This window comes from Poromitra crassiceps (assembly GCF_964638095.1).
Source record: "Poromitra crassiceps genome assembly, chromosome: 12".
Classification (NCBI taxonomy): domain Eukaryota; kingdom Metazoa; phylum Chordata; class Actinopteri; order Beryciformes; family Melamphaidae; genus Poromitra; species Poromitra crassiceps.
In genome coordinates, this window is record NC_139632.1 from 31862717 (window position 1) to 31876847 (window position 14131).

Sequence of the window (14131 nt, forward strand, 5' to 3'; positions counted from 1 at the left end):
AGCTCAGCAGCTGTTGCCAGGATATCTAACTTTAGCACTGCAACACACACAGACACACAAGCAGTTGTTGTAGCTGGTAAGAAGAGCAGCCACCCATAATGCGTTGCAGCAGCAGCTGCTCTGTGTGTGTGTGTGTGTGTGTGTGTTGAGTCTCAGATCATGAAGGTTTTCCTGCTTTGTTTGAAGACTGTTTGAATTGAACTGGCCAACACACACGGCAGCTTTGACATGCGTCTCATTCATTAAAGGAATAGTTCACCCAATCACCCAAAATGTAAAACTCATTATATGCTGTAGGCTACTCAGCCCCATGCCAGCTGATTGTCCAGGCACCGATGTCTTTGAGGCATGCAGCGATACGTGCCGCGATACGTGCCTCGATGTGGGTGTCTGAGGGCGGGAGGAGAGGTAGAGCTGAGTGTCGTCGGCATAGCAGTGTGATAAGAGAAGCCATGAGATGAGATCACATGGCCAAGAGATCTGATATAGAGAAGGAATAGCAAGGGGCCCAGGACTGAGCCCTGCGGTACACCAGTGCTAAGAGTGCAGGGTCTGGATAGGGATCCTCGCCATAGAACCTGGTATGAGCGGTTAGAGAGATAGGAGGCAAACCAGGAGAGATGAAGTCAGCGCTGCTGAGTGGTGGGCTTTGAGGGAGGAGAAGATGGCAACTTGGGCCCCACTCTGCAATGTTCTACACCTCCCTGCCCCTGGTGGATGTTCTCACATTATAGCAAGCTTCTCACTCAGTACAGGAGGAGCCTGGCTGACACAAAAGAATGTCAAGTGTTTCTACTTTTTATGAGCGAAAATCATGAATGGCTGTACTCTAAACTGCCCTTCATGTGTTACTGCAATAACAAAGCCTCTCTGTCTCCTCTCCAGTCACATAGAGAAGATCACAACATGGGTGGACCCCAGGAAGTCCATGGCTCCCAACATGACGTCCATGTCCCTCCGCCACAACGCCCCCGCGCTGTCACAAACACACTGTCACACACAGCCACACAGCCAGGCTCAGAGCTGCATGGCCCCAGCTCAGCCCAGCATGGGTGAGTTTTGTGTTTGCACACACACACACACACACGCACGCACGCGCACGCACGCACACACACACACACACACACACACCAGTGTTGTAGTCAAGTCACTATAGCTATGTTTACACTGCAGGCAAAAGTGGCCCAAATCTGATCCACCCACCCACCTCCCCCAAGTGACTCAGGTTTGTTGACAGTGAACAGTACAAATCACACAGAATCTGATGTTTTTCTAATCTGACCTGGGCCACTTTCATATGTGGATTTAAATCTGATTCACATCTTTTTTCTTTCTTTTTTGTGTGAAAATGTGGATCTCTTTTTCCCCAAAGGCCAAGATGTCATCCTCAAATGACTAACAGTCCACAACCAAAAGATAATCAGTTTACTGTCATCGAAGACTAAAGAACCTACAAAATATTCACATTTAAGAAGCTGGAACAAGATTTCTTTGGTTAAAAATTTGTCTAAACGATTAATCGATTATAAAAGTCATTGACAATTAATTTTCGATCGGTCAATGAACCCCCCCCCCCCACTTCCCCTTCTCTGTCCTTCTAGTGATGCAGCAACAGCACCGACAACTTCAACAACAACAGCACCATCACCACCAGCAGCAGATGCAGGCCCCAGCTCAGAGCCTGGCTCGTGCCCAGCAGCACAGCTCTGCCCCGGGCATGAGGGCTGTGGGTGGACCCCTGGGCGCTGGAGCTAGTGGAGTCACTGGGGTTAGCGGTGTTCAAGGTAATTCGATTGAATCAGAGCCTTGTATATGAAATATGAAATATTCATTGGCCGTGTCAGCAGAGTTGATTGGGATTTGTCTTAGTGAGCTCTCATACATAGAGAATAGGGGTGCACTGATCACGTTTTTTGCCACCGATCACCGATTGCCGATCGCCTATTGGAAATATCTGCCCGACCGATCACCGATTACCGATCACCGATATATAAACTCCTCAAAAAAAGTTTGGAAACGTTATTTCGGTCGATTATTTCTCCCCTTTAATAATACCAATTGGTATTGTATTTTATATCGTTGGAAAGCCTGATTAGTGATAGGGCTTTAAAAAAAAAAAAAAAAAAAAAAAGATTTATATAAAGAAATATCGGCAATCAGCCGATCGCATATTTGAGGTCAAAATCGGCCGATACAGATTGCGTGCCGATCGATCTGTGCACCCCTAATAGAGAAGCATCTAAAACCAAGTCAATCATGAGAGACCGGTCAGTAAGGTTTAACAAGAGACTTTATTTAGCAAATGGCGTGCATTGCAAGTACTTTGGCGTATGACTCCATTATAAGGATGCGCTCCTCTTGAGGCGAGAGGAGGGCCTCTGTATGGACTAGGATAGAGAATCCCCCTCGCCCCCGTGGGGGATTCTCCAGGAGTCCAGACTCGTTGGTGGTGGACTGGACAGGTGGGTGGGGTGAAATGACAGCTTCAGAGGATGGTTTCAGGGGGAATGAACAGCCGTGATGCCAACTGCTGCTATGATCCGCCAGAGTGGGCAGTGACGTGGAACCCTCCCTATATATACTAGGATGAACTGACGACGACTGACGTCACGCTTGGGCTTGACTGTTTCCGGTTTTGGTACGGCTCATCTATCTCCAGCGCACCGTAGGGATGGACATTTCATGCATTTTCCTTAACCCTTAACGCGGTTCGCGGTCTTAAAGGGATACACACACAAATGCATCAGGTATCAATGGGTTAAGCGTGAATTAAACACCTTAACGGGCAATTAATGGGTTAATCATTAACGACAGCCTGCTTCTCAATGTAGTTCAGTAGCTCACGAAATCAGTCACAGTCCAGTTTATCTGCATCAGGTCCTTTTCCACCATGAAGCAAATCCTCTAAGTTCTCATCTCTGCTGCACATCAGCAGCTTCTTCTCAACTTCACGACGACGTGCCTTTGGTCAGGTCCATTGAGCCTGTGGCTGTATATCAGCCGGTCCAATTTATTTAGTGCGGTTTCTCCTTATTTTTCATCTCTTCCACAAGCAAAAGACCAGGCAAGGGCTGATGACACCAGTACCATTTGCATATATTCTACTTTACTTTATTTCATTTAGCAGACGCCTTTCTCCAAAGCGACGTACAGAGGAATAAAAGCATAGAATCAGGTAAACAGACATTGTAGCCAGCAATAGTAATAAAGATAATAAATACAAACAAGGTGAACATTGTTGCCACACAAGGTAAAAACGACAGTAAAAAGTGCAAGAATCAGCAAGGTTGGTGACCATTATTACAACAAGTCCATGAGCAGCAAATAAGGGAGGAAGAAGGTAGGGTTAGGGGGGGGGGGGGGGGGGGGAGTAAAGTGGAGAGAAATTTTTTTGTTTTTAGCCGATTGCGGAAAATAGGGAGTGACTCTGCCGTCCTGACAATGGGGGGGAGCTCAGCTCATTCCACCATTTGGGGGCGAGGCAAGAAAAAAGTCTTGATTGTGAGCGACCTTTGAGCCCACGAAGCAAGGGGGGGGGGGGGGGGAGACGGCCTACGCTAGTGGAGGGGCGGAGGGAGCGGTGAGAGGTTTGGAACTTGACCATGCGTTGAAGGTATTGGGGGGGCTGTTGAGTGGACAGCTCTGTAGGCAAGGACCAGGGTCTTGAATTTGATACGTGACAGGATGCGGAGCCAGTGGAGGTCTCAGAGGAGGGGGGGTGACGTGGGAGAATTTAGTTTGGTTAAAAACCATTAGAAATTAGAAATGCCGATATTACGAAACCGTTTAAGTGGTGAGTGAAATGGTAGGCAAACGTCTCAGGCTCAGAAGAAGGCGACGGTGGGGCAGTCATTTGACGTGCTCTTGGTGTGTCTCGCCCTTTAGCCAGCAGCACGTTTCTAAGCCCTGCTTGGTTTGTGCTCTCAGGTGTTGGTGTCACCCAACAGCAGAAGATGAGACTCCAAAGGATCCAGATGGAGAGAGAGAGGATCCAGAGACGACAGGAAGAGCTTATGAGACAGGTGACTGTCTCTTTCTCACGCACGCGCACGCACACACACACACACAAAATAACAATTTACAGGAACATACATCACCTGATACACACGTGTATATCACATGGATACACGTGTATATCACATGGATACACGTGTGTAGTGTGTTACACATGTGGTATCACATCGATACACATGTGTAAAGCTGCGTTCACACCGACCTATTAAAGTTTTTCGCTGGCATCGAGTTTACATACAAAGTCAATGCAAACGAGCGATTGAGCGTATATTCGCCCGGGAGAAAAATCGCTCGGCGTCCGAGCGACAGAGACAGAGCGATAGGGAGAAAATTCACTCGTCGCCCGAGATGAAATATCCCAACTCGAGCGAAATTACCCTGGCATCAGTCGCTCGCTGTTCAACGCTGATTGGCTGCCGTGTGAGAGTGAGTCAAGGATCACACTGGCTTGGAACAAACCGCTGGTTTATTGTGTGGCAACAAACTGCATTGACAGCTGATTGACAGGCTGACAGCTGAAGTGAAGTCTGTACTCCCGGTATAGAGCTCGCATTAGGAGCACGCTGATAGGCTTGTAAACAACTACGGTGGCTCGTAGTGGACAAATATCATGACATTGCCTAACGTTATAGCCCCCAGATGTCCGTCAATTATTGTGCCTGTTGATGAGCGATTTAAACAGAGCGACAGAGCGATTCCAAAGGGTTGAATCGAGTGACAGAGAGAAAAATAAATATCTCGGTGTGAACACAGCTTTACACGTCGATACATCGATACACATACACACATATACACATACATCATACACGTGTATCGATATGATACACACGTGTAACACACGACACGTGTATCAATGTGATGCACATAATATGTGTATCACATCGATACACTTGTGGACGATGCAAAAACACAATTGCATTCAGCGCCGCGGGAAGTAGCGGGAAGATTCCCCCCCCCCCCCCAACAATTTCTTTTTTTTTTACAAATGTAATTAAAAATATTTTGCAGTGCACTATGTTCCTTTCTTGTTTAAGAATGTTTCGGGAAATGAAAATGTAGCCTATTTAAATAGAATTATCAACAATAACAATCAAGGAAGTTACATGCTTGTAGGCTAGAGAAGAAGAAGAAGCGCGCATGCACGCACATGTTGTGTTGAACCAACCAACAACCAATACGAATTGTTTAATCTGGCAATAAAGAAATGTGAACTTGACATGCTATTTTAATAGCCTACTCAAAAATGCACCTCCCACTATACAGCAAAGAGAGGAGTCAATGTTTCTTGATATATGCCATTCAGATCAGAATAATTAGTCTAGTCATTAAGTTTGCTGATAATATTTCTATCATGTTAAGTCTGTGTCATGTTAACTGGTGTATTCAGAGCAAATAGGGAGATATAGAGCATTATCATCATGCTATATATCTCCCTCTTTGCTCTGAATGAGTGAGAAAAGGAGAAAATACTGAATAATTACATCACAACAGTATCCTAATGTTAATTTATAATGAGATATTCCTCTAAATATGGCAAAAAAATGTAAAAAAAAAAAAAACTTCCAAATTTTTTTCCCAGCACCCCCTGCTTAAAATGACTTCCAGCGGCCCTGATTGCATTTAAACACTCACATATTGACAGGAGTTTCTGTTATTATTAGATTTTTTTAATGTTAAACGTGATGATTTTTTTTCTTTCTTCTTCTTTTTGGCTCTCCTCTCCCCTGCTGTCATCCACTGTTCTCCTCAGGAGGTGGCGCTATGTGGTCAGATCCCTATGGAAGCAGACAGTTTAGCCTCATCACTACCACCTGCTGGGGCTAGTCAGAACAACAGCAACAACATGGCCACCAGTGGGTCAGACCCCTTCCTCAACAGGTAACAATGGAACGACATACCAGTCATGTTTGGACTGATTGAATCTAATAGCTAGTTTACACACCACAAGATATTTTGCCTGGTTTGACACAGGATTTCCAGTTGGGTGCAGTCTGTCTTTGTTGACTCTAGTCTGCAGTTGTTGTGGGCAGTCGGCACCAAAATGTGTAAGTGTCTGATGGGTACAGATGTCTGAAGTGTCTCTCTCCCCTCTCTCTCCAAACACGCAGTACTCATTTCCACCACTCCAGAGAGCAGAGCACTGACAGTGGACTGGGGTTGGGTTGTTACAGTATTCCGACCACACCTGAAGACTTCCTCAATAACATGGAGGAGATGGATACAGGTCTGTTAGCACACACATTGCTCTCTAGGAAAGTTACATGGAGGAGATGGATACAGGACTGTTAGCACACACATTGCCCTCTAGGAAAGTTACATGGAGGAGATGGATACAGGTCTGTTAGCACACACATTGCCCTCTAGGAAAGTTACATGGAGGAGATGGATACAGGACTGTTAGCACACACATTGCCCTCTAGGAAAGTTACATGGAGGAGATGGATACAGGACTGTTAGCACACACATTGCTCTCTAGGAAAGTTACATGGAGGAGATGGATACAGGACTGTTAGCACACACATTGCTCTCTAGGAAAGTTACATGGAGGAGATGGATACAGGTATGTTAGCACACACATTGCTTTCTAGGAAAGTTACATGGAGGAGATGGATACAGGTCTGTTAGCACACACATTGCCCTCTAGGAAAGTTACATGGAGGAGATGGATACAGGACTGTTAGCACACACATTGCTCTCTAGGAAAGTTACATGGAGGACATGGATACAGGTATGTTAGCACACACATTGCTCTCTAGGAAAGTTACATGGAGGAGATGGATACAGGTCTGTTAGCACACACATTGCTCTCTAGGAAAGTTACATGGAGGAGATGGATACAGCTCTGTTAGCACACACATTGCTCTCTAGGAAAGTTACATGGAGGAGATGGATACAGGTCTGTTAGCACACACATTGCTCTCTAGGAAAGTTACATGGAGGAGATGGATACAGGTCTGTTAGCACACACATTGCTCTCTAGGAAAGTTAGCGTTTAACCCCTTCTGCACTGCTCTCTATCGCTTTGCAGTAGTTGAAGGTTACTAGTTAACCCCTTCTGCACTGCTCTCTATAGCCGGTTCACTATATGTAGTGTTTATCATAATAGTGAACTATATGTAGTGTTGATCATAATAGTGAACTATATGTAGTGTTTATCATATTGTGAACTATATGGGGAACGATCAAATGAGTTTTGGACACTACACAGATTTTATTTCTGAAGATCACTGCATCACCAGATGTGCCGGGTAGTCGAGTGATGCAAGCAATCCACGCCCAGTATCACGTAATGTAGTAGTATGTAATGTAATGTAATGTATGTATCACGTAATGGCACTTACTGGGCTTTACAACAACGTACACAAGCAAGGCTACTCACGTGTTAAATACAGAAAAGGCAGCTATTACTTACATTTATCAACGAAATTAGTACTGGCAGCCCTTAATTCTCCTGCTCCCGCCATCTTGTTTTTTAAAAACGTTCTTCTCCTTCGGTAAAGACGGCCGCATTGCATTGTGATATACCAGTGAAAATGTAGGGTACATTCGCTGTTCACTAGAAATCGCTGTGCATTTTGGGTATTTTATAGTAGACTAAATAGTGAATCAAATTAACAGTTGAGAATTAGGACACTATAATAACAAAAACAATGGCGACACACTAAATAGTCCACTATTTCTGATTCACTATTTAAGCCCTTCTGCTCTTTCTTCAGCTGACTCCCAGGTGCAGGGCAGTCTGAGCATGCCCGCTGGACAGTCCAGCCGCTTCCCGGATTTCCTGGATTCACTTCCAGGAACCAACGTTGACCTGGGAACTCTGGAGGGGTCCGACCTCATACCCATCCTCAACGATGTAGAGTCAGTCCTCAGCAAGACCGAGCCTTTCCTCACCTGGCTATAGACACACACACACACACACACACACACACACACACACACGTACAGTACAGTACACACACACACACGCCAAATGTACTCCACACAGACCCATAAATATTATCATATCCACACACACACGCACACACACACACGTAGAGTACAGTACACACACACACACATACACCGTACGTACTCTACACAGATGCATAAATATTATCATATCTCCACACACACACACACCTGCAGCATTGAGCATTGCTGCCTTTTTCTGGTCTCATCACTCATTAGTTGTATGTTTGCTCGGCAGAGGATGTCTGAAGGGGGTGGAGTCAGGTGAAGGGGTGGAGTCAAGTTAGGTGTGGACAGGCATGACACAGGATGGCACTGGATATTAGACAGTTAGGCGGTGTGTCCATATAGCGTTTTTTTCTTTCTTTCTTTCTGAGTGCTCCAGGCAGCAGTGGACAGACGCTATATGGACAGCAGCCATGTTATCTGAGGAACTGGTGATTCTGGGATGGATTATTTCTTGTGTGTTGTCATGGTGATGATGATGATGTGTGTTGTCATTAGGGGTGTCAAAAATAATCGATTATAAGATGCATCGCGATGCAGACGTGCACGATTCTGCATCGATTCACAAATATCAAAAATGGATTATTAAAATAAAAAAAAATATATATATATATATATATTTTTTTATAATGAAATACATTTTTTTTAAATAATGAAATAAAATAGAATGGAAGTGCATGCAGTTGTTTATTTGAATTATGGTTCATAATACAATGCAATTCCAAATGCACTTTTATTTTAAAAGTAGCCACACAGTGAGCAAAAAGAAAGTGAGAAAAAATAAATCATGTATTGCGGAAAAAAGTGATGCATCGATTTAAGATGCATCGAGATGCAATCGAATCGTAGCCCTCTGAATCGTAATCGAATCGAATCGTGAGGCCAGTGAAGATTCACAGCCCTAGTTGTCATGGTGATGATGATGATGTGTGTTGTCATGGTGATGGTGATGGTGGTGGTGGTGATGATGTGATGGAGGACATTGTTACATTAATGCTTCTTGGTTTCAGAGAAGGGCTAACAAACTAGAGCTCATAGCATAAGCTGGAAATGCTGTGTGTCTTGGCTCTGTTGTGAAGAGGCCAGACAGCAGCTTTCACACGTATTATCACTACATTTGGCCCTTGTTTCCTGCTGCCTCTACCCACCATGCTCCTTAAGTTAAAATGGCCTTTCTGTGTTGGCTCCACCTAGTGGATTTTATTGTAAAAACTAGGGAAACCTCACACAAACCTCCCTGTTCAAACGGAACAAATAGTGCTTGCGTACACTTGCCACTCAGCCAAAGGGGAATCGCCTTAGCACGCTTTGAACTCTCTTTGTGGGCTCACCAGGTGTTAGAGACTTAGGTTTAGTCGGCCTCAGCGGGCCAACACTATACACCTCGACATATGAGAACTTTGCAGATCAAAGCATTTCTTCCTCTTGAGGTTTTTGTACCAAATATGTATTTCCTGTTAACTCTTGTTGAGACTTATATATCCGCTCAAGCTTTAAACTGTTGACCCTGTATTATTGGTTATAAAGACAATGAACATTGTTTAGGGTGCAGTAACTGTGTGAACAAGCCATTTTTTTTGTTAATGACTCTACTTAAGTGTTTTGTACTCTTTTATACTCATTGCTACAATATTCTGTATTATGTGATTGTAAAATTCAAGAATTTAAAGGGTATATGGTTTATTACAGTGTTCTGTGGCCGCCTAGGTTTCCCAAATGCAAAACTACCGCCGACTTGCATCGTTGTCAACGAAACAGCATTTGTGTCCAAATGATTTTCAGTGAAGATGCGTCTCCAGAGAATGCAGAATACTTGCCTCGATTTTCTATGGAAGAGATTTTTCTTCCTTTTGCCATTTTGGTTTTCAACTGAGCGGCATGCTATAGGTTTCAAAGGTGCAGACATAGTAGAGATAGCTTTGGGGACCACAAGGCGTGTTCCCCCTATTCTGTAATCTGAAGTCTAGAGAGGTTGCATTAGGTTGCAGGTTTGCTTTACTAGAGGTATTTTTTATTTTATTTATCAAGACATACTGTAGTATTCTTCTTGTGTTAGTATCTTTTACCAGATCGCTTTTAATGGACATTTTTATGGAAATGTGGAGCTTTAAGTCACATAATTAATCAGAAAGTGAGTGTTGGCATTGAAGACTAGTGGAAGACCAGGGCTAAATTCCGCTTAACCAGCGGGGATACTTGACAGGCACTACATAGGCGAAATATAAACAAATTTAACAAACCTGCTATGACTTTGAAACATGTATGTAAGCTTTCCAGCCTGATCCCCTGAAATGTTCTGAAATGAGCACAATTGACAAATACCGGTACATGCTCGTATGAAAAGTGAGATGAATAAATGTCCCCACGATGAAAGGGTTCCCTGAAGGAGGCACGACTAGAAACGGGCAGTAGTCTGACATCCAATCTATTCCCAACATTATCCATCAGCAGCAAATCATTTACTTGTCTTGCTATTCACCTTATGTAGCCCCGCCCACTTGGCCCATTGTGTCACGACCTCCTGTTTTACCTGCTCAAACTAGTCTGACTCACCTGGTCAAACCTAGTTTGACTCACATGAGTCAGACTAGGTTTATGAGTCACTCGTGTCTGTATCTCCCCACATCGGTGTTGACAGACAGCAGCTCCTCCTCTCCACCCACACCAGCACCACCATCTTGTTTTCCCCAGGGAGGAAGCTGCTCATCTGGGCAGACTGGCTGTCAGACACCGCTATACTGATGCAACTCACTCTCTAGCCAATCACAGTGCTACACTGATGGAACTCTCTCTAGCCAATCACAGTGCTAGACTGACGGAACTCTCTCTCTAGCCAATCACAGTGCTAGACTGATGGAACTCTCTCTCTAGCCAATCACAGTGCTAGACTGACGGAACTCTCTCTCTAGCCAATCACAGTGCTACATTGACGCAGCTCTATAGCCAATCCCAGTGCTAAACTGACGGAATGCTCTCTCTAGCCAATCACAGTGCTACACTGACGGAACTCGGTCTCTAGCCAATCACAGTGCGTGACAAAATATGGCCGTGTCCGCGAGATAACCGCATTCTCCTCCCTGTACGTGACACCAAAGAAAAGTTTTGACAGACACTTTTTTCGCTAAAGACGTCATATCTGTCGAGAGACTGTTTTGAAAGTGTCGAGCGACAAATTGGCCTTTAAACATGCCCGTGTTTCCCTGGAACAGGTGTGGCCTTTTTATGATTCTTTTGGGGGGTGGGGGGCTTCCTTACATGACTAGTATGTTAACCCATTGATACCTGATGCAGCATTTGTGTGTGTATCCCTCATTTGTGTGTGTATCCCTTTAAGACCGTGAACCGCGTATGACGCGGTCTTAAAGGGATACACACACAAATGCTGCATCGGGTATCAATGGGTAATACTTCTTGGTCCCACTACATGTTTTATGTAGGGACCCAAACTGAGTAAAAGTGCCAATTTGTGTGTGTGTGTGTGCGAGCGCATGTGTGTGTGTCTGTGTGTGTATGTGCGTGTGTGTGTGTGAAAAACAGGTTTGCCATTCTGAATTGGGTTGTTGTTGGGTCACGACCCAGCATTGAGAAGCCCTGCTCTCCAGTAGTATTGCTTTGTGTTAAGCCAGCTTGCCCTATATAACTCTATTACAAGTTATGTTGTGATTCTTTTTTGTGAAAGCTTTGAACAGAAAGATGGAACCTGTTAAAAAAAACAATAAACTAGTTATGAAAGCCAAACATGTTGTTGCTGTGGCCTTCTGTGTTGTTTCCTCACTTGTCCTCTCTCTCATTTCCAGTCTCTTCTCCTTATTGATATGACGGCTACGCTGCATACTTACACTAAGAGGTCCCTTGACCTCTCACCTCAAGATATCTGAATGAAAATGGGTTCTAGACATGCCCACTTTTTGCTAATCCCATGCAGTTTTTATACATATTCTTTTTGCGTATTTGGATATTCCTGCATACTGGGGTCCCTAAACCAGTGGTTTTCAAATGGGGGTCCGGGGACCCCCAGGGGGTACGCAAAAAGTTTTCAGGATTTTTTTTTTTTTTGCAAAACCTTCCAACGAAAACATGTTATGCTTTAAATCTAAAATGGTTCATGGATTACATTCTAATCTAACAAACCCATCAATTTAAAAGTCACACGTTACCGTGGAAACGATTAAGCTTAGCCCGAAATCAGAATGAGGGGGTCCCCGGTATATTTTCTGTCTTGTAAGGGGTCCTTGGCTGTCTTGGAATTGCATACATTTGGTATGACTGGAAAGTTGAGACTCCTATGGATTCAATGAGCCCAATTGTATTCATGTGTGATGTTAGTCCACATAGTAGCCATTTTATTGTATTGAGATCATTTTTAGAAACTTGACCTCACTGTATAAAATGTGATCTTGTGATCTCTAGGATAATGATTCACAGCCTCATGAAACGTTACAACCACAAACTAGAGACCTAGGACGTTCAGAACATATATGGGATGTCCAGGACAGGTCCTTTGAAGATGTGGGTTTTTATCACCCATTTTCAGAAAATAGTGCCCGTCATCCAATCATCAAAATCGCATAAATCTCCAGTTTTCAAAAGTTATTGATACTGCATCACAACATAAAGATTTCTAGAGTGTCACGAGTCTTCTTTTTACCAGTTTTTGCAATTCTCGACTGGTCAAAAATAGTTCAATCGGCATAACTAATGATGCACCTTCTACTGACTAATGTACTATTTTATTTTTATTCAATTTTGTTATTCACTGTTTGCCTTATATATGCACATGATATATGTATTACTGTTTGGTTACTTCCACTATGTCTTGTAATGGAGGCCCCTATAAGGATTTCACATCTGTGTACTTGTACAACAACAGAGTGACACTAAATAAGTATCTTGCATTTCTGTCCCCTCCTAAAAAAAGACAAAAATGGGTATCTGGTAGGGAGGGTGGAGTAGAAGAGGTTTAAAAGGTAGTTTGTAGAAGAGGTTTAAAAGGTAGTTTTATTTTTGACAATGTATTTCATTCATTCTGACAATCCTAACAGTGAAGTCCAACATGCTTCAGCCAAGTTTGGAATAAGAGGGTCGTGGTGCTCAACAGTAAAGGAAAGTGTAGAAAAACTTTTACTATTTACTCGTATTACTATTACTACTCATTCACTTTTGACTGTTTATTGCAGTCTGCAATAAACAGTGTTGCGGCAACTCATTACTAAAGTAACTTATTACATGTAATATATTACTTTTAGCAGTAACTCAGTAATATAACTTATTACCAATAGGATTTCAGTAATATTATACCAGTTACTTTGTCAAGTAACAAGTTACAAATTGAGTTACTTTTTTTATTTTTTATCACAGCATTTAGCACATATTTAAATAGAGATACAATAATTTCCTAATCAAATTGGGTGCTTTTATGCAAATAACCACTATAGATGACAATAACAAAGGAAAAGAATAACATTTAGAATTTTGGACGGTTGACGGTTGACTTCAAGACGGTTAAAATAATTTTTCGGGATGGTTCCGGGGCGGTGATGTCATTCTGTCATTCTGCTACTGCTGTTATTTTGGTGAAAGTAATGCAAAAGTAGTGTAATAAGTAACGAGTTACTCTACACAGAAAGTAATATTGTAAAGTAACATTACTTTCAAATGAGAATAACTAGTAATATGTAGTATATTACATTTTGAAAGTGACTTTCCCAACACTGGCAATAAACGACTGCAATATTATACGTACAGACTGAATGAGTACTCCAGTGTCTTATTTTGGGTAGTCTGTTTGAAGTGCCCAGGTAAAAAGTGTTTCTATGTCATTCTGACAATGTCACCGGTCAACATGGCTCAATTGCAGACACTCCTACTTTCTCCTACCCACCTTTGTCCCTTTTTTCTCAATCTGTTTACTTTAAACCAGTCAAATATCTAACGGTCTATCAAACTGCAGCCTGCCCACACCAATCTATGCAACTCGTTTTGCCATTGGAAACCAATGACAGTATTTAAAGGAAAAATGTGGAATGCTAGCCCCCACTCCTGGACTTCACCATGCGCGGGTTCCTCATCTGTTGCCTTGTGGCCCTGGCCAGTAAGTTTTTTACTGCTTTAGCATGAACGCCTATCTTCAGTTTCAGTTCTATTGATATTTTACTTGAAA

The 14131-nt window shown here is 43.1% G+C and overlaps 1 protein-coding gene across 1 annotated transcript in view; it reads left to right on the forward strand.

The window, feature by feature from the left end:
• wwtr1 (WW domain containing transcription regulator 1) overlaps positions 1-11701 on the forward strand; it is a 22662-nt gene extending 10961 nt beyond the window's left edge. The window contains exons 2-7 of the mRNA XM_083648116.1: positions 886-1052; positions 1602-1784; positions 3928-4022; positions 5765-5892; positions 6123-6238; positions 7731-11701. Coding sequence (XP_083504242.1) covers positions 886-1052; positions 1602-1784; positions 3928-4022; positions 5765-5892; positions 6123-6238; positions 7731-7918 — 877 coding nt within the window. The 3' untranslated portion in view covers positions 7919-11701. The remainder of the gene's footprint in view (positions 1-885; positions 1053-1601; positions 1785-3927; positions 4023-5764; positions 5893-6122; positions 6239-7730) is intronic.
• The last annotated feature ends 2430 nt before the right edge of the window (positions 11702-14131 follow it).